The 21,919-nt window shown below is 39.7% G+C and overlaps 1 protein-coding gene across 2 annotated transcripts in view; it reads right to left on the bottom strand.

The window, feature by feature from the left end:
* The window catches only part of SHQ1 (SHQ1, H/ACA ribonucleoprotein assembly factor), a 92,099-nt gene that overhangs the window by 43,800 nt on the left and 26,380 nt on the right, over nucleotides 1–21,919 (bottom strand). For both annotated transcript variants that reach the window (XM_004268022.3, XM_049715564.1), the window contains exons 7-9: nucleotides 14,404–14,558; nucleotides 12,088–12,141; nucleotides 9,569–9,692 (exon numbers count right to left, since the gene is read on the bottom strand). In XM_004268022.3, coding sequence (XP_004268070.2) covers nucleotides 9,569–9,692; nucleotides 12,088–12,141; nucleotides 14,404–14,558 — 333 coding nt within the window. The remainder of the gene's footprint in view (nucleotides 1–9,568; nucleotides 9,693–12,087; nucleotides 12,142–14,403; nucleotides 14,559–21,919) is intronic.

Below are 21,919 nucleotides of genomic sequence, written 5' to 3'. Positions count from 1 at the left end.
AGCACTTTACAGATGACAAGGGAAGGAGGACATCAGGTCATATGGGATCAAGGGTCCCGGGACTCCCCTGACTAGCTCCTACCCTTCTACCTGCAAAGCACGTGCCCACGTACTCCTTCCTCCTCCGCACCACTGCTGGCACCCCAGTCCAGACCCAGTACCTGTCCCCAAACTACTCGGCTTCAGGTGAGAATGGCGGTCTCCTCTATTCTCCACACCTCGAATCTCACCCCCTGCAATGCCTTGGTGTTTCTGCCAGATCAATGCGACTCCATGGGCCTGTCACAGACCCCAACGCCAGACTCTGCAGTGGTCCCTCACTGAATAAGACCTAGTCTCCTCAGAGGAAGACAAATCCTGTATGGTATCACTTATATGTGACATCTAAACAATACAACAAACAAAAGACACACACTCACAGACAGAGAGAACAAACTAGTGGTTACCAGCGGGGAGAGGGAAGGGGGAGGGGCAAGATAGGGGTAGGGGAGCAAGAAGTACAAACTATTAGGTATCAAATAAGCTACAAGGACATATTGTACAACACGGGGAATATGGCCAATATTTTGTAATAACTGTAAATGGAACGTAACCTTTAAAAATTATAAAAAAAAAAAACAGAGCCAGTCTCCTTAGGAAGCACTGCAGGCTCTCCACCGTGCTCCCCAACACACCACTCCCGCCTCTTCCTTCAACTCCCCTCACAGCCCAGGCCTCCAGACAAAGCAGAATATTTGTCATTTCTTAACGTGTAACTCTTTTCTTTTCCTCTCCCTGATTTTCTTTACTTTCTGCTTTCTCAGGAAATACCTTCCTCCACTTCTTTTCTAAATCCTACACATTCTTGAAGTAATAAGGGCCGTGCACCTCACGCATCAGGCTGTTTGCTTCTGCCCTGTCTAGCCCCTCCCCTCCCCCGTATCAAAAGCACCCTTTGGAGTCCGAGTGAGGAGGCATGGTACTGGAATCCGGGGACTCATCCCCTCCACCTGGACCAGGCTAAGCTGAGGAGGGTAGCAATACAAAAGCAAGTAGAAAGAGAGGTAAGGGATCTGGGTTTTGTTCTGTTCTGCTTTTTTAAGGTTCCTGGTCATAGTCACTTAAGAGAATGCAGGACCTCTACCTCCTTCCCCACCTCATCTTGGAGCCCACACCAGGGGGAGACTGGGTCTCAAGCTGCGACGGAAGGAGCAGAGACCCGGTACAAGGCCTCACTGCAGCTGGAAACGGGCAGGACCAAGAGGGTGTGAGAAATCAGGCTGGCACTTAGCTTGCTCTGGAGTCGAAATCATAAACTGATGGCCCACACAGGCTGACCTGGGTGCCCAGACATGCCATGGCTCTTATAGTATCACATTAAATCTTGACATCATTGTTCACATTCAAACTTTTGAGCAATTTTATATTAAAGATCATGACTTTCCACTACTTTTTAAGTCCCTAAAGGTGGCAACTCTACATATCCACATGGCAACAACAGGCTACCGATGGAGCATGTATGCCTCCAGTTCACACAGGCCTCATTGCTCCCATGTTTCTTCAACTCTGCCACCCTCATTCATTCGCCTGCTTGGCCAAGCAGGCATCTCTGTTTCTCCTAATGTTGAAGGACCTACTCTAACAGGAACGAACTAGTTCAGGTCTGTCTCATCCTGTGGGGAGGACAGAAACAGCTGACAGGATCCCCTTCAACACTGGCTACTACCTGGAACGGAAGGCAGCCAAAGACTTTGGCTCACTCGGAGAGGGCTCCCCTCCAATCCCGTACACAGCTGACCCTTGAACAACGAAGGGATTAATCCGCATGTAATCCTCTGTATCTGCAGTTCCACCCCATCCACAGATTCAACCAACCACAGACACTGTAGCACTACAGTATTTCCTACGGAAAAAAAATCCACCTAGGAGTGGACCTGCCCGTGATCAAACCCACGTTGTTCGAGGGCCAACTTCAGGTATACCTATAGCAAGGGGAGGCACATTTTTTCTCTGAAGAGCCAGAGAGTAAATATTTTGCCTTTGCAGGCCACATAATCTGTTGCAACTACTCAACTCTGCCACTGTATCACAAAAGCAGCCATAAACAATACCCAAGTGAAGGAGGATGACTGTGTTCCAATAAAGCTTTATTTCTGGGCACCAAAATTTGAAGTTCATATAATTTAAATGTGTCATGAAATACTATTTTCCTTTTGATTTTTTTTCAACATTTGAAGACGTAAAAAGCATTTTTAACTCACAAGTCATACAGCACGGATTTGGCCTGTGGGTGGTAGTTAAGGTATTTTCTTAAGGGATTTTTCTCCTTTGTATATTACAAATCCTTATATTTTGTATACTATCTTTTATCTTATCATTCCTGTTACACAATAAACTCAAGAGCCAAGGTCAAGTCATATATAGTCTCATAACTCTTTGATGATTCTCCTTTAATGCCTTGCACTGAGAAGGGATTTGATCTGTCTGTTGAATAAATATCTGCTTGCTTGTTACTTTTCAGTATTAATTCCTATTGAAAGAAACCCTAACTTGCAAAAATAGGATTCTTCCATGATTTCCATTTAACATATAAAGTATTATTCAACTTACTTCATCTAGGTCTCAGTATCACCATGCAACAGGACTTTCACTCATTAGGGTAAATAAAATATTTTCTCTTTGTTCTCCCAAATTTGTCTTAAATATATACATTTTCCTGCCTTTATCCGCTTACTTAAAGAACGTAAACTTACAGTTACTTCCTTAAAAAAAATAGATCAATAAAAAAAATCTCTAAACTGACTTTAGATTTATTAAAAGAGGCACTAACCAGAGAAGTTTTTTTAAAAGCCATAATGTCAAACCATGTAACTAACCTCCTGGGGGTTCTTTTACACCACTCAGCTCAGAAACTGCAGAAATTAACAAAAAATCTTATATAAATAGTACAGGAAATACAATGTAGATTTAAATTGGATATATGCGTATATATATGTGTATATATCTATATCTATATATCTAGATCTATACACGCACACACATATATGTAAATATTTAAGAGATCAGCAGTAGATTTTGAGCCATCACCCACCCGTAAGATACTTTAAGTGATTTTTTTGGAGCAGAATAACCATAAGATCTTAATCATCTGTGGCAATTAAAAGGCATTTGTAAACCATACAGGAAATGCTGCCCCCTAGAGAGTATTCTAAGGGAACAAAGAATGTTTTATACAAATGTAATAACCCAGAGATTACGACGTGAGCAATCTAAAAAAATTTCAGAGATTAACAATATTTAATGATTAACAGGCTCCTTAGAGGAAACAAGTGTCTATGGAGTTGATTGGAATTTGATTTTGCTCCCTTTAATGTTTATGCACATACACAGCATCCTTCCATACAAAAGTGTACGTATGAACCCACAAATGCTCTGAGGGTAAATAATACAGATAGATACCAAGAAGGTGCCAATTTAAGACTGGGAACCCAGATTTAGGCTCTGATGAAGAGGTGTGAGTAAAAGAAATCTGCTTTGCCTGGTGGAAGAAACCCAGGAGAGTGAGGCCAAAGACTGGCACATGGGGACCTCCCAGCAGAGTCCTACTCTTTCCCACACACGTTCCAGCTGCAGCTCCCACGCACCAGGGCTCAGAAGCCCCTCCTTTCTTAGGTTAGCTGGTATGCAAGTAAGCAGTCAGCAAAAGCAGGTACCAAAAGTACTTCAATATTTGATCTGAATTCCACGCTACTGAAATTTCCTGAAAGCACTACGGTTGTTCCATTCTTTGAGACATTTTGTGATGGGGAATTGACTAGGAAATGAAAAGTTCAAGCACAATTTAGAATGAAGAAGAAAACAGAAAGAATTATCATCTCCTGGCTGGGGAGCAGGGAATTAAGTGATCATATTAGGGAAGCAGAGAAATCAATTCTGGAGACCAGCTGACTCAGGTAGGAAAGGAACTGTCAACTAGTTTTAGAGGCTGCAGAGCAAATCTCAGGGTCAGAGAGCCTATAACTCCCAAGTTTCGCTGATGAAATCATGCTCCTCTATGAACTGCCTCATGCCCCGCACTCACAATATTTAGTACTATGTCCAGTACTACCCACCCTTCAAGTGCCAATTCAAATCTCATGTCCCAAATGAAGCTTCCTCTGATCCCCAATGAAATGTCACCTCTCCCTGTTTTGAACTACTTAGCTGGCATTTCGTGTAAGGTGCTCACCACTGCCTACCCTGTATTTTACATTTGTGATAGACATCTTAGCTCCCCTACTCACGCAGGTGCTCCCAAACACAGTACAGGAATCTAATTCAGCTTTCTGCGGCTCTTCGTAGGTACAGGGCGCTTTGTACGTAATAAATAGCTTTTTAGTAGGTACTAACAAAATACCTACTGAATGAATAAATAGATGGACGCATCAACCAATGTACAAGTACTTCAGAGCAACAGGAAATTGAGGAGCCGATAATCTGAAGTCAAATAAGGCAGAAGCTCCCCTCTGTAGGAGGTTAAATGTCTTACGTGACTTAAAGCTCAGCCAATTTTCCTGGCTTTATGTTTTCGCCCGCTGTATTTCTGCTTTGAGCTACTTATTACGAATGTAATTTTTTTTTTTAAACCTGGTAGCTGTGTTATTCCAGGGCCCCCATTAGAATTTTAAGTTCTCTGAGTGTGAGTCGCATCCTTCCTGCTCGCTCCTGGATCTTCAGACCCAGCTCAGCACCTTCACGTAGCAAGTGCTCAACCAACACTTGTTGAATAACCCTCAAAATCATTTTACATAATGCACTTGAGGAAAAACTAAAAGGTCTAATGGTTCCTTAAAATGTCCCTAATAGAGAAGCCACAAAAATGAAATACAGATGAATGTCAACACCGAAAACTCCTAGTGATTTCATCTTCTAGTTTTCAAGTTAGAGTAATCTTTACAATTCAATTAAAAAGCAGCACTTGGACTTTTGACTAAATAGAATTCAAACACTAAAAACAAACTCATCTTCCAGGTTGCGTGAGGACTCAGAGCTCACACAACATACTGGCCATAGCTCAGTTTCTTGAACTATCATTTTCCTTAAAGGAAAAGATCAGCCCCCAAGTCCTGTGCTGTGGTTCTTTTCTTTCACATTGATTGTGTTATTACAACTATCTACAGAGGAGGTTAGTAAAGCAGTCATTTCTGAAAAATTGATTATTGAGCCCAGTGAGACTAATATGTAAGGGTTATTAATTGTATGAAGTAATGCCAGTTTTTACTTGGTAACAATAACTAATCTTCAGAAGCCTGTTTCTTAGGTTATGGTCTGCCATGCAGCCACTAGGCATCAGACCCCGAATGTTCATGGAAAGGCAGGTTTCTGGTTAGCCCTAAAAACAAAACAGAACCAGAAATAATAATAATAATACCTTCAAATGTGTGTTTTCATTAGCCAAAAAAATTTATACAACTGTCTGAACAAAAAGTATAATATTTTCTACAAAATGGTGAATAGGGGTTAAGAGTCCAGACTTAAATAAATAAACAAAGATCACAACATGTACAAAGAGAGACCACAGGACGGTGAACCCCCAAGTACTCATCACCCAGCTTCAGCAAGTACCAACTCGTGGCCAGCCTTGTTTCCTCCACACCCTGCCCACTTTCCCCCGACCCACTGTGGATTATTGTGAAGTGAATCCTGGCTTCATATAATTTCCTTTACTATGACTATTTCAACACTTCAAAGGGCACAGACTTTGAGTCAGACAGACCAGGTGTCCAGTCCAGGCTCCGCCAACTCCTAGCTGGGTAACCCTGGGCAAGTAGAGTGAACTTCCTTGAGCTTGTCTTCTATCTGCAAAATGGAGACAGAAATCCCGACTTCTCAGGAAGACAGTGTGGATGAAATGAGGAACTGAGCCTAGCGCTGGCACACAGAAAGGAGTCAACAGGGCGCTGCAGCTAGAATGCCTACTGTGCTAGCACGTTAAGGCAGGACTCTCTCTGACTCACTTCCAATAAGGCTCACAAGGGACAAAAGAGATATCGAGTGTTCCCATATAGTAACAAGACATGCTAAAACCCTCTGGGCTAAGCTTGTAGAGACACTAACCAAAAACTGATTTATGACCCCTTAGAACAATATTCACCTCTGGGAATTTAAGTGTAAAGAGGTCCAGAAAGTCTCTTCGGATAAGGTCGCTGGAGCGCTATGGGGTTTCTACCACCGCTCAGGAGGGAGAGGAGAAGGTACTTTCCTACCACCTTAAACCCCCAAGAGAAAGGGGGTTTTGTGGGGGAACCCTGGAGAACGTAACCTACCTGGCCCGGAAGCTGTGGGGATATAAAGCCTGGTGTCTGACCCGAACCTGATCACAGGCCCCCAGGGAGAAGCATGAAGGAACAGCCCGCGGCCAAGTGGAGGGCAGCTCTGGAAGCAAGCAGTGCTCTGCAGCAGGGCAACGGGCCCCTCGCCACTGCTGGCTTCCCAACCTGACGCAGGCCCGAGCTGGGGAAGGCAAGATTTATTTTTTTAATCAAGTTCAAAGGAAACACTTTGAGTACTGAAATCAGACTCCTCTTATAATCTAAAGCAATAGAAAAAGTTACAGAATATCATATATTATAGGATATACGTGTGTGATGTGATATTTATAGGATACATATTCCATCCAGAAACAATCAAAGAAAGACTCCACAGAATGAGCTCAAAGGGGGGAACGGAGAGAAAAAATTAAGTTTTTCCCCTTTTACCCCTTGAAGTTTAGCCCTTTCGATCTAACAGTTACATTATATGTTCAACAGCGGCACAAGAGTATAAAAGAAGAGTAAAGAATCCCTTTAGAAAGCTGAATGAAACGTAGACAGGAGTACTAACGGTAAGTTGTATAAACAATGTATAATCAAATACTAAAGTATGTCACTTCTAAAGAGAATAAAATTTCTTAAAACATATTAGAAAAGCTGCTCTCTTTTGATTCCTTTTGTTCATTGATTTTTCAGTGAGTAACAGCACCTAAGTGATGCTTCCATGAAGGATTCTTCCCACTCTTCCCCAAAGAATGGAACAAGGAGGAGGAAGTGAAAATTGCTAAAGAGACAGGAACAGATAGAAAAAATGGGGATGATCATGTGCCCCAAGAATATCAATTCAGGGAGAGCAATTCCACATGCAAGGCCCTATGTTAAGCACTAAAATAACACTCACAGGGACAAAGTAGGTTTTCTGGCCTTGCAGGAATTTGAGCGAGACATACGGTAACAGTGAGAGATGAATGTACAGTCTTCCGGGGTGGGGAAGGTACAGCAGAGAGAATGGAAAATTGCAAATAGCCAAAGGCCCAGTAAAGAATCTTTGTAAAGGCCTCTGTGAAGTCACGTAAAGCAAAGTCATGGCTGTTTAAAAACCTAGCTCTCAGTCAATCTTCTGTGGATTCTGACACCAGCCTTCCTTCATTGGTTCTGGAAGCGTGTTTCACTTGAGGTTGGTATTTCTTCTGGGGCAAGACTTATTTATTACTTTCAACTATGGAAGCACTATACTGACCTTTATATAAAAGTGTGATCACTCTTTTGAATTATAAGTAGGCACGAATTCATTCCTGGAGAACATTAAATGCCAAACCAGAGCTACCTGCACTTAAATTATAAGGTGTCTAAACAACTGAGACTCTTCCATGGCATTAAAGGCATCCCAGTGTCACCCACCTGTATGAACAACGGTTTCAATCCTCATCCAGAACTTGCCATCCCCTTAGCTTATGGTGTGAACTCTAGATAATCCAGCTCTCTGTTTCAGCACTAATGAGCCACAACCTAAATTAGCCACAGAACACACTGTGCATGATTTATAGAGGGTTGGTATTCATTTTCAGCGCGCTACCTCAGGTTTTCTGTTGCTATTACAACACAGCTGATAAGCCTATTTTTTGTCAGATAGATAATGATTTCAACCTACTAAAACTCTGAGTAATTGACTACAGTGTAAGTCAAGGCAATCAAATTTATTTTTGGTTATGAATCACAGAACTGCTTACTTTTCAAATAAAAATGCAGAGAACTAGATTATTTCCCAGAATGAAAAGTAACAAGTAAGAGGGTGTGTGTGCACGCGTGTGTGTGCACGCACATGCACATGGGGGTTTTGCCAGTTTTCCATCTCGAAGCCACGATATAACAAGATAATCACCAACTGCATTCTCACTGTTTAAATCTATGAATAATGCGCAGATAATCTAGCATGACTTAAACAAGAAATTAACTGTGATGTAACTCAAGTTCAACAATCAGTCATTTACAGTAGATTAATTTTTCAAGGTAATTTTTGCAGTTCAAAAAATATCCTGGACAGAAGGCAAGAAGAAAGAACATGCAAAAAACAAAAAAAACAAAAAAAACAAAGCAGTTTGTTTCCCACTGTTAAAGAGGACAGAGTCCTCAAAGGTAGTAGCTCTGCTGTCCTATAATCAACAATCCTTTAAAATAAAATACGGCCAGTCTGAACCAACAGGATTAATAAAAAAGTATCTTCCATTTAACTATGATTCACTTTTACAATTATTATCTACTTTGAAAGAATCTACTTCAAACATGACTTTTCCCCCCAGAGCAAGAAGACTATAGGTTACACAGAAGTCAAAGAAAAACCGAGATAAAACTCTAGGAGGGACAAAACATTAGAGGCGTGATTCTTCCCGTTAAGCCAATGAAGTCACCTAGATATAAAGGAAAGAACTTCTTCCTTTCTTTCTCCTTCTTATCCTCAAGTCTGAAAACTAAACCCCCAGAAGCATTTTTATCTAAGGACAAAGAAATAAGACTCTCGGAGGAAAAATACAAGAAACGACCATAAAGTACAGCAAGTGACTTTTGAATAAATGTGCCAGAATTAAGACATGCAAATGGATGTCGCCCCTTCAAAGTCATTACCTTGGAAACTATATACTTAATCCAATGATGCTGTTATAGGCACTTCGGAATTTGTTTCAGAGCTTAGAATTTGCCACATCCTTAAAAATAGCAAATATCTGTCTTTTCGGGTTTGATAGAGCAATAGTCAAAAGTCCTCGGAGTAGCTGTGCTTTCTTTGCAAAGCCTTTCCTGATCTCCTAAGTCCAGGCTCCATGCCCCCTCCTATGATCACTCTCCTTCCCCCAGCAGAGAACTTTTCACTCAATGTTGGAATTGCTTACTTACTTACCATCCGTCACCCTGGCAAAACCATAAACTTCATAGGAGCAGGGAACTTATTTATTATTATACTCACAATCCTAGAATAATGCCTAGAAAATTATAGGCATCTGAATGACACAGAAATACTGCACGTTACAATCTACTATAACACAAGATGGTTTGGAAAACTGTCTCTATTTACCCTCCCTACTCCTCTCTGAAAAGAGTACCATACTTCTCTGTGTGATTATACACCTATATGGAGGGACTATTACTTTATACAATACCTGGGAGGAAAAGGGGTTGGATGGGATGATTTTCATTACTTCTTTTTGTATGGGAAAAAAAAAAAAGCAAAAATCATGATTATATCCTCACAGACTAAAAGTGTTTAACTTTTCACTCTCAAATTTGCAAGCATAATAACATCTTACCTAGTTGCAACATCTTTATAGTGTCTCTGTAGGCTTGCATCACCAGCTTGAAATGGCGGTAAAGTGGATAGCACAAAACTCTTCTTCCAAAAGACACCAGGATTTCATGAACATTAGTCCAAGTCTGTGAAGTATCATTTAAATGAGTAATCGTTTCCATATTACACAAAACAAAAACACACAATGAAATGTAAAACTATTCTCAATTAAAAACTAAGTTTGGATCAACATGAAGCCAAGTGGAAGACAAATACAAAGCCATGAAGTGAGACTCTTTCTGTAAACCTTACAATAAAATTTTTATCTCAGTCTTTGTAATTTCTCATACTTTATCAACGTATCACAAATGCTCCTTAGAAATCACATACGTAGCAGGAAAGTTTTAAAAAGTCTTTTAAGAATTACCAATATGAATGTAAAACACATGGCACTAACAAAATACAGATGCACATAAAAGACATTTCTAAATGATATATGTTTCATGTTTTTGTCTTTTAGGACCATTCGAGATATTGCAGATGAAAAATATAGAACTCTTTAGTGAAGTGTGTTCTCAGTTCCCCCTTCCCCCTCTTTTGATTTTTTGTTTTTTTGGGGTTTTTTTGCTTTAGGCATGAGTAATACATGGTATTTACTTCAGTAATTTGCTTTCACTTTTCAAAGAGAAAACTACTCATTTCTGGAAAAAAGGCTTTATCCTGAATGGTAATGGTTAATGGTAATGATACCATTAACAATGCAAAACTTACCAAAAACACTAAACAAAGGCAATTTTCTACAAAATTGTTTTTTAATTCAGTTTTGATTAAAAATGCATTAAAAATGTAACCCACATATAAAAATTAAAATATAAAATTAAAAGTAAGGGAGTATACATCACTTCCATGTATTTTCATCCTTAACAAATGAGTGATCTGATTATGAATGCTGAGTACCCAACAGAGGATACTTTATATCTAAAAAGGAATGATGAATTTCTAAAATATTCTGGCAAAAAACTAAACATTTATAAAAGTTTGACAGAGCTAGTTACATGCCTGGCAATTCTAAGTTATCTCAAAAACAATAAAAATGTCAAAATAAAATCATAAATAGGTGGATCTCTTCATGCAGACTTTTATAACTAAACTATGAAATTATCTAGTCCCCAACTACTTTGTTTTCAATATTGGAATAATCAATGCAATTATTACGAAAGCCAGCTTCTCCATTATATGCTGATTATGGAAATATGTAGAACTCAAGGGAAGTCTGGAGAACAGCACTTCTCCATCTTAAACATGCATAGGAACTCCTGGAGATCTTGCTAAAGATTCTGACTCAGAGGGTCTGGAATGGGATCCTGACTCTCCATCAAGCTCCCAGCAGAGGACACTGGTCAAGCTGTTGGTTCATGGACATTCACGAATAGCAAGATTCTTTGCTAAAGTTAAGTGCTTCAGTTCCTGTTTACATGTTATCTATTATTTGAATAAAGTGATGCCATGAAACAACTTTGATTTTCCAACTTAAAATGTACACTGTCTAGGATTCAAACTGGAAAAAAAACAGAAACAAAACTAGTTGCCTTAGTAGATGATGCAATGATCAACTGTTTAAATAAACACTGTTTTAAAGCTTCTGCTTTGATGGACAACAGTGTGTTCAAAACTAGTAAATTTATTTTATTTTTTAAAATATTTATTTATTTATTTAGGCTGCACCGGGTCTTAGTTGCAGCATGCAGACTCTTAGCTGTGGTACGCAGACTTCGTAGTTGCGGCATACAAACTCTTAGTTGTGGCATGCATGCAGGATCTAGTTCCCCGACCAGGGATTGAACCCGGGCCCCCTGCATTGGGAGCGCGGAGTGTTACCCACTGGACCACCAGGGAAGTCCCAAAACTAGTAAATTTAAAGATAACATTCTTTGCTATATTTGGTGAGCTCTACACAACTATTTTCTACAAAACAGATATAAAAGCAATTATTACTCTATTATAAGAGTTATCAGATCTAAACATACTAACTGTAGGACCCAGGATAAGTTATTTAAGCTATATGATCTATGTTTCCTCATCTGTAAAATACCAATAATTCTATCTCACACACTTCAATAGAAAGGAATTGGTGAAGTAATATACACAAAAGCCTTATTAGCACAGCTTCTGGTGGTAAGTGACACTTAATAGTAGTATCACCTAGGTTTTCTGCCCATCTTTGAGCTCTGAGCCCCAATATATGCTGACTTACATACATGCCTCAAACTCAACCTAACATCTTCCTGCAACGGACAGTATACCCATTCCTTCTCCAAACTTCCAAGATACCCTACAGCTGGCCTTATTAGTGTACTATGATTAAAGTAAAAGTAACAAATAAAATCAGTTTTATTAAAAAGATGGAAAAAAACTTTGTACAATAAAGCTATCACTTTTAAAAAGTTAAGGAATTGCTTGAATTACCCCAAATGAGCTAATAACAACAAAAAAATAACTCTGAACAAACAAAATCTAAACAACTGCAACTGACAATCATACCTCAAACCAGCAGAGTGTTGGACTCAGTTTTCTGATATTCCACGCGGATTCAACCTTTATTTGTTTTGAAGAAAAGGATAGTGTCACATTAGAGGTAAAGTCATTCAAAACTAAAGCAAATATATCCACTTATTCAACTAGTATATAAATAGTATTGACATATGTAAAATCTAAGAAGCATCTATGACTGCAGGAAAATAATGGCTTTACTGATGTCAAGGAGATCAAAGGCAAGTTTCGGTCTACTTTCCTTGGAAATTTATAAAGGAAAGCTGTTGCACTGATAAGAGTACCAGAACACAAGAACACATAAGCAAGGACTTTGAAACTAAAGCAAAGCAATGCGTGCTCACTTTCTGTCCTTCTCAACTAGGTTACCTGCCTCCCAAATATGCTATAAATAATCTACCAAAAGACTCAAAGATAATGTTGAAGTGCTCTTTCTGGCACTTAGACAGCTGCTCAAGAATTTGGCCTTTCAGAGAATGCCTGTGAGAATAAGTGCATTCTAGAGAAGATTCTGAAGTTGCAAGACTTCATGATTTCAAATATGTGAATCCAAGAATCAAATCAAAAATGCGAAGTTATATCGAGCATAACTAAACACTCTCACTCATCTTCTCAAGCAATATGAAGCACTTTTTTGTCAACGAAAACATTTTCGCTGATTATGGTATTCTAAAAAGATGAGCGGAAACAAAACCCATTTTCAGTTATAGTATGCCCTTGTTACGCTCATTAATATTCATTTTGGAGACAAATCCAAATCTCAAAAGTCACCTTTGAAATTTTCAGAATCCCAGCAGCAAAACGTTTGGCCCATATCAAATCCTTATCCTAACACTATGCTCATGCTATGATGGTGAGTGAGAAAAGCAGGTTAAATAATAGTATATACATTATAACCCAATGTAAATACACATACACAACGAAAGAAGCCTAGGAGAGAAACATCACCTTGTAAGTGTGGCTACCTCCGATGGCTGAGATGACAGGAAATCTTAATTATTTTCTTCCTATGTGTATTTTTCTTTACAATGATATGAATTATTTGTGTAATTTAAAAAGAGGGAGGGGGAGGGGCATGATGGGGTAGGAGATTAACAGGTACAAACTACTATGTATAAAATAAATACAAAAAGATAGTGTACAGCACAGGGAAATATGGCCAATATTTTATAACTTTAAATGGAATAAAATGTATAAAAATACTGAATCACTATGTTGTAAACCTGAAACACTGTAAATCAACTTTTACTCCAACTGAAAATATTTTTTAATAAAATAAATAAATGAAAAACAGGGAAGCATATGCACAGCTCAAAAATAATCCCTTGAGCAAAGACTACTATACACAGATGCAGGGACACATTAACTAGAAAGTTTTTTTGTCTTGTTTTGTTTTGTTTTCCAGCCTTGTTTTAAATATATGCCAGTGACATAGGTGAGAAAGAAGTTTAGCTCTTCATTTACAAAATCAAGTGTGGTTTAAGAAGAGATACAGTATAGTCTATATTTTTAAAAAAAGATCATTTAAGAAACAACATACTTTACAAAAGGATTTACTTTTACAATAGGATTTCACCGAATACCAAAAAGATACAATCCAGGTTTTTAAAATCTGATTTATATACAATTTTTCAGAAGTACACACACAATTTAAATTGAGGGCTTCCTTGGTGGCGCAGTAGTTGAGAGCCCGCCTGTCGATGCAGGGGACGCGGGTTTGTACCCCGGTCCGTGAAGATCCCACATGCCGCGGAGCGGCTGGGCCCGTGAGCCATGGCCGCTGAGCCTGTGTGTCCGGAGCCTGTGCTCCACAACGGGAGAGGCCACAATAGTGAGAGGCCCACGTACCGAAAAAAAAAAAAAAAAAAATTGAGGAACACCTGCAGATAAACGCTTCACTTTCCTTTCTTTATAAAATACTATACCTTACGTCTGTTAACGGACAGGTCGGAGAAAGACTAGAAATGGTTATAGCAAAGTTTACCCCTTGCCAATGTGAAGTGTCATGTAGCAACAGCCCTCTCATTTGGTCAGTTCATCTCCTAAAAGAGATGAGAGCTCAGGATATCCTTTTTCTCTACCCTCAGCTTTACTTCCATACTCTGCTATTTGGCAGAGACTAAAGCCAAGAGAGAAGAAAAAAAAGACCAACTAAAAACATTATTGGTACCCATCACCAACACACCTGTGCACCTCCGCCCAGAGCGTCACTAAGTAACTCATCACGACTGGTCTCACTCATGACATTAATGCAGTTTACTCCATACAACAGTCTATGCCAACCTGCACAGACACACATGCACTTACATTCTTCTCTCCTTCGGTGACACGAGTTTCATAGCAATATGCCAGAAGGATATCAATCAAACTGTAGTACACTTGACGACAGGCTCTCTTGTCCAGCAGGTAAGATTTATTGACAAATTTCCGCAGCTGATATTTCTCTTCTTCAGAAAAACACACTAGAATAAAATGCATTTAAAAATTAGTTCCATTACGTGCTGTAAAACCCCCACTGCAGAAGATTCGTCAAAATTATAACTTGGATTACAGAAGCTGAAATAAAAAGTTATTTAACTCTGGACATAGAAACAACTTTTTAACTAGACGTCACAGTTTTATTAAGAGCTATGTATTTGCTTAAATCCTAGTAGAGCTAAAAAAAACAGAAAAAAATGTCTAAACAATACCTATTCCTTATTTCCAGACCCCCCCCCACAGTCCCTGATCTTTTCCCGCTACACTGTTCTGTACTCAAGGCAGCTAAATGACAGTTATTGACTTTAAGATAATTACATTTTGACAACGGAAAACATATAAAAGCTAAATGAAACACTCTGTAAATATTCATTATCTACTGTGAAAGTTCTATACAAAGAAACGGAAATATTCCCATGTATTAGTCAATTTTAAGAGCATCGTATTTTTTAAATATTATTTACACAGAGAAACAAAGTTTTACATAAATATGCAAATGTGACCACACATATCAGACTTGTGGGAAGAGGAAGTTTCCTTTTCTCCTTTTGCTTGGCACCCTGTTTCCATCCTTAACAACTGCCTCCCCCATGTTAAAAATATCTAGTATATATCACTTCATATTTTTCTTTACAACCAGACACAAAAATGTGTATACAAGCGAGTTGATACTGTCCCCCCCACCCAGAGAATTAGATTTTTTTTTTTCCATCTAGCCTATCTCACTCAACAATACCTCTAGGAAATCCCCCCAAGCCACTTGGTACTTAGCTAATTTTGTAAAGGAGTAGAATACTCCATGGTGTAGCATGCTCTATCCAACCACTCCCCCTACTGATGGGCATTCACTCTGCTTCCAGCTTTATGTCACTGCTAATAATGCTGCAATAAATGTTATATCATATGTCACTGGATACTGGAGGCTTTAGATTTACTGGGTCAAAAAGTTTATCTGTTTTTAAGAGATACTTTATTTAAGGGCTACAACTCTCCTTTCTAATGGTCATGGATAGAAGTTCCCTTTCCTACACATATCTCTTGCCCACGCCCAGCAATAAATGCTTTTTAAAAAAATCATTTCCAGGGGACTTCCCTGGTGGTCCGGTGGTTAAGAATCCGCCTTCCAATGCAGGGGACACGGGTTCGATCCCTGGTCGGGGAACTAAGATCCCACATGTCACGTGGCAACTAAGCTCGTGGGCCACAACTACTGAGCTCACGCACCTCAACCAGAGAGCCTGCGTGCTGCAAACTACCGAGCCCATGTGCTCTGGAGCCCGCGCGCCACAGCTAGAGAGAAGCCCATGTGCTGCAACGAAGAGACCACACGCTGCAACAAAAGATCCCACATGCCTCAATGAAGATCCTGCATGCTGCAACTAAGACCTGACACAGCCAAATAAATAAAAATCAAAAGAAATTTAAAAAATCAAAATCATTTCCAGTTTAATGGATGCGAAGTGATTGTGGTAAGAAAAATTCTAAAATGACCCCCAATGAGTCACATCATTTGAGTGTGGGCAGGACCTGCAACTTGCTTCTATTTTAAAAAATATGCCAACAGTGTTATAATTATGATGATTATGTTCCATTATCAGCAGACTGGAGCCAGAGACTCGCCTGCTGATTTTAAAGGACTAAGATGCCATGTCGTGAGGGGGCCACGTGGCAGGGAGCTGTGGGTTCCTCTAAGATCTGAGAGTGACCCCGGCTGAAAGCAAGGACATGGAGGGCAGTTCTACAGCCGCAGGAATCAAATTCTGCCCACCATCATGTGAGCCTGGAAAAGGACCCTGAACTCCAGAAAGGATCATGGCTGCCAACACCTATTTTTAAAAAAAAGAAAAAGAAAAGATGGCCACAGTTGTTTATATCCTTCCAAGACCCTGAGCAGAGGACCCAGCTAAGCCATGCCTGACTCCTGACACGTGGAAACTGACTCAAATTAGAACTGTCTTTCTGTTTTGTGGTAACATGTCATGCAGCAAGAGGAAACTAATACAGTGACATATCATTGTTACTTCAGTTAGTATTTCTCTAACTGCTAAACTTTGAACATTATTTCACAGGTTTGTTGGCAATTTGGATTTGCTCTCTTGTAAATTACCCATGAGACTATGTCTTGCCCGGTTTTTTCTGGATGGCTTGTCAAATATTTAAGAACTCGGCTATTATGGACATCAACCCCAGTCATCTCTCCAAATCTACGGCATCTCTACTGACTTTGCTTAAGGGATCTTCTGCCATTGAATTATTTATGTTTGTGTGTAGTCCAGTATATCTATCTTTTTTTCTTCACCAGACTATGAATTTATAGCCTTTGATAAGGTTTCCCCAATCCCTGAAATTGTACATGGAGTCTCTCAGCTTTTCTTTAAGATTTACTTGTTTTCTCTTTTAAATTTAAGTCTTTAAAATGAAATTGAGTTATTTGTAGGGAGGTGGATGGACCTAGAGTCTGTCATACAGACTGAAGTAAGTCAGAAAGAGAAAAACAAATACTGTATGCTAACGCATATATATGGAATCTAAAAAAAAAAAAAATGGTACTGATGAACCTAGTTGCAGGGCAGGAATAAAGACGTAGACATACAGAATGGACTTGAGGACAAAGGGTGGGAGGGGGAAGCTGGGCGAAGTGAGAGTAGCATCGACATATATACACTACCGAATGTAAAACAGAAAGCTAGTGGGAAGCAGCAGCATAGCCCAGGGAGATCAGCTCGGTGCTTTGGATGATCTAGAGGGGTGGGATAGGGAGGGTGGGAGGGAGGCTCAAGAGGGAGGGGATATCGGGACATGAATATGCATAGGGCTGATTCACTTTGGTGTACAACAGAAACTAACAGAGTATTGTGGAGCAATTATACTCCAATAAAGATCTATTAAAAATACATCAATAAAATTAAAAAAATTTAAGTCTTTAATCCATCTGAAAGTTATTTTTTCAAGTTTTAAGATTTTCGTTAATTCCACATGAAGAGTTAATTGTGCCAGCACAGTCTGTTCACTAATCCATCTTTTCCACTGTATTGAACCACCGATTCTATCAAATAAATCTGCTGCTTTTCTTGCTAAAAACTACTTCCAAGGACTTTCAGGTTTTGTCACCTGCAAATATAATATTTTTCCCCATTCCCAATAAATTACTGACAGAAGAGTGAGAAGCTATTTCTTTTTATGTATCAGTCACCTTACCAAATGTTGGCTACCCGGACCAAAAAACTAAGATATTTAATAAAAGCTAATGATTTTAAAAAACACCTTTATGTCTACATTGGGAAGGCAAGCAAGTCTAAGACTGTAGTTCCTTCCAAGTTGCCTTTAATGTCTACAATTTAGGTAAGCTATCATAAAATATATATCTTCTCAAGTTAAGAAAACATAAGCATTATCGTTCCTCATTACTATACATAGAAAGTAAAATACGTCTTGTCTTAGAGCAAGATTTACAGAGAGAGTAACAGCTAATCACATAGATGTGCTGAGTTCCTAGTTAAAGAGTAAAACACAGCCTACTAGTTCCTTAGAACAATTTTTAAAGAAACTTAAGCATCTAGATATATTGCTACCTCTAAATCAGAGCGTTATCGATCTCTTCCCTTGCAAAGTAATCCTTAATTTTCCTTCCATGTCCTATCAGACAACCACTTTCAAATTCACTTTAAAAGTTGTCCAACCCAGTCAAGAGGGGCATTCAGCTTCTAGTGCCAGTGCATATCAAAGTAATGCTAAAATAACTTTGAAGCCTTTTTCTCCAGGTTTTAGAACTGTCCATTATATGCAGGTCAGGACAGGCTAAACTGCTGTATCAGACAGACCCAAAATACGGTGGTTTCAGTAAGACAGAAGTTTTTCTCTCATGCTGCTAATCGGAGTGAACGATCCAGGATGGGTGGGCATCAGAGCCTCCACCATATGACTTCCATTTATGGTCCAAGATGCTGTTCCAGGTGCTAAAATTTTCCAACCAATGGGAAAGCAGAAGAGGAGGACAAACACCTCCTTTCTAAAGACTTGATCCAGAAAGTGCACACAGCACTGCCACTCACTTCCCATCATCGAAGACTTAGTCTCATGACCACACCCAGGGGCAAGGAAGGAAAGAAACTCGGTTGCTAGCCAAGTGGGCGTGAGCCCAGCTCTAACTCAAGAAGCCTCTTTTTAGAAGGGTTAATAAAAGACACGTGTCTCTGACACCTTCTCAGAGACCAAAAATTATTAAACTGCCTTTTTTAATATTCCTAGAGCACTCTCTTGATACCTAGTCAAGTCCCAGTCCCTTTCTGTCTCTGCTCAACAAAAGACTGCCCTTCTGTTCATCACAACTGGGCAAAAGCCAGAAGGAAAAGAATATGACTGATTACTCCCACATAATGGTCCCTTTTCACCTATCGTTTTCCGAACTCACTTCTGTACTCTCTCAGGAGCCTTAAGTTTAACATGGTTTCTTTTTGCTGTAAGGCTTCCTTCCAGCACTTTTTAGCAGCCTGTCCTCTGGGGGAAAAAAATCTTAAATACACTTACTTGATATTACGAGAAGCAATATTCCTTTACTCACTAAAATATATTTAGTGCCAAAAAAAACAACAACAACAAGGTTTTGACATAAAATATGTATTTTTTCCAACCATGTTAAAAACCCTATGATTAAAAAAAGTTTTAAATGTATTTGTACAAGCATTGCTTACATAAACAACAAATAACTATGCGAATGTATTTATTTAATTTGCTGGCCAGCAATATAAAGAAATGTGTATATTTTTAAACTTAATGCAGGCGAGTGTCAAATGAAGCATTCTTTAAAGACTGACATTCAAAAAAGAAATTCATGTGACAGATCAATTGGGTGTTGAGTGTTCCATTACGGGGCTCGTATGAAGATTTCTCAATTTAAAGAGAATCTCTCGGTTCACTTAAAGTGGTCTGATGTAAGGAACCTGTAAGGAGGAACATTTCTTCACTACATGAAGAATGTATTATCTCACGAAGTATTTGAAGACCCCTAGAAGGGCTGAGACAGTATTCCTTCCCTTAGGTACAGTTTTGGAGACGTTCATTAGTTTAGCTAATAGCAAAGTGCCAGGTGTCTGTGACCACAGTATCTCACTAGAGGGAAAGCCTTTAGATCCTAGTTGGTTAATAAAGACTTCTGCTTCCATGGAAGTCTGAATCACAAGGTAAGCGTGCCCAGAACCGCTGAACGACACATCAACTCATCCACATGTTTACTCCTTACTCTTTGGTCATCACACCTGTATGTGCTCAGTGATCTGTAAAGGATGACCTGGGAACTGCGTGTTCTGATGTTACATGACCCACAAGTTAAGTGCTTCCACATATCACGGGTCACTTCCCACAACCGTACACACAAGGAAGGCCAACTTGAATGTACTCTTCTGAATTCCTGAATGCTGGGTGCCCCTAACTTTCCTTTAAAACACCACCACTGGGACTTCCCTGGTGATTCAGTGGTTAAGAATCCGCCTGCCAACGTAGGGGACATGGGTTCGATCCCTGGTCTGGGAAGGTCCCACATGCCACAGAGCAACTAAGCCCACACGCCTAGAGCCTGGGCTCCACAACAAGAGAAACCACCGCAATAAGAAGCCCGCGCACCACAACGAAGAGTAGCCCCAGCTCGCCGCAACTAGAGAAAGCCCGCATGCAGCAACGAAGACTCAACGCAGCCAAAAAAAATAAATAAAATTTAAAAATATATATATATAAATAAAATAAAATAAAATATTTAAATTTTTAAAAATGAAACACCACCACCTTTTTCTGAGTGGTTTTGAGTTCCATTTTGGCCTAAGTACTTCATTAATAATAGAAGTATTTAAATTCTGAAATTCAAAGAAACCAGAGATCATAAATAACAGTAACAACAGCCTGGGAAATCACTAGAGAAACCAAAAGTCTGAGCTCCCCCAGGCCTTTTTTTTAGAGCTGTAAATAATATCACCCAAAGGGGATCTTGGGGAGGTTTGCACACAATCAGGTCTAACCAAGCAGCAACGCTAGAAATAAGTACAGACACGGTGCCAGCAATACCTGGATGATTTGCCACCACAAGTAACATTTGTCAAGCGTTCATATGACTTAGCTACACGACAGAGCAACTTTGCTATATATTGACAGTTCACAACATTTCGGTCAATTATACTTCTACACATAATCTACAGTCAAACAAAAGCCAGCTTAAAGCTCAGTTCATTTGGAGAAGAAACTGGCGCCCTAACACTGAAGCAAAGGGCCCAGGACCAACTCCCAACATGAAAAACCCCATCAAAACATTTGAGGACTACCCGGGGGCTCCCATCAAAGTGGAAAGTGACCTTGTCACTTCACTTCGAACATCACCTCGTTTTGTTACTTTTAAATCTTCTCTTCTGCCTAATTCCCCTCCCAAACATCCCTGTCTTCCATGGGTCAACAATTAAATCAACCATGATCTGGCTCCTCTCAGAGGAATGCAAATGCATCACACTGTCCACTTTCTGGAAACAGATCAAGGGAATCAGAAGAAAATGTGCTCATTCAAACCCGTGGCCCACATGGGCAGCTCCACAGTGCTGCAGCTTTCAGGGCTGATGCTGACAGCTCTGCAAACACTGGTGCCAAACAGGATGTCCCTGGTAGGAAGTTCATTGACTATAAATGTTATGTGGTGTCATAACAAGCAATCGTGTGCCAAGATTCCTGGGCTGAGATTAACCACTGAGAGACAACATGGGAAATGCGGGAAGTCCATCCTCGTGAAACCAGAGCTCAGTGCGAGTACAGCATTTAACACTTCCATTTACAAGCCTTTGGGGAGGAAGATCCGGATCATTACAAAACTGAAGATGGCAATGAAAGTCTCCGTGTTGTAACTCAGGGCGACGATGAAAATGACAAGAGTCATAACCTCGTCTTTGGCAAGGCAAAGGCGGGGGGCAAAGTTCACCACCTAAGGCTTACCTGCAAATCGAGACAATCCAGCTTAATAGTTTATGAGGAGGAATCAAAGGTGCACCCCTCACCTGCACCATTATATATGCCTGGCAACGTGCCACTGCAGGGACAGAGAGGAAGGCCTGGGAGGCAAAGAATAAAAAAGAGGAAGAGGAGGGAGGGGAAAACTACAGCAGCATCACGCTGCTTGAGTGAGCTGAGAACTTTAAGGTTTATTTTTTGGTTTATTTCTTTTTTCTCCTATTTGAGCCTGGCTCGACACACTTCAATTCACGCCTCCAATTCTGGGTGTCTCAAATATTTGAACAAGAAAAAGAAACTGAAAGAGAAATCATGTTAAAGAAGTTCCCCTTAAAGCTGTGTAAATGTATAAAAATTATGATTTCAA

Source organism: Orcinus orca, chromosome 10 (assembly GCF_937001465.1).
Source record: "Orcinus orca chromosome 10, mOrcOrc1.1, whole genome shotgun sequence".
In the NCBI taxonomy this organism is placed as follows: Eukaryota; Metazoa; Chordata; class Mammalia; order Artiodactyla; family Delphinidae; genus Orcinus; species Orcinus orca.
This window is presented reverse-complemented; position numbering and strand designations above follow the sequence as displayed.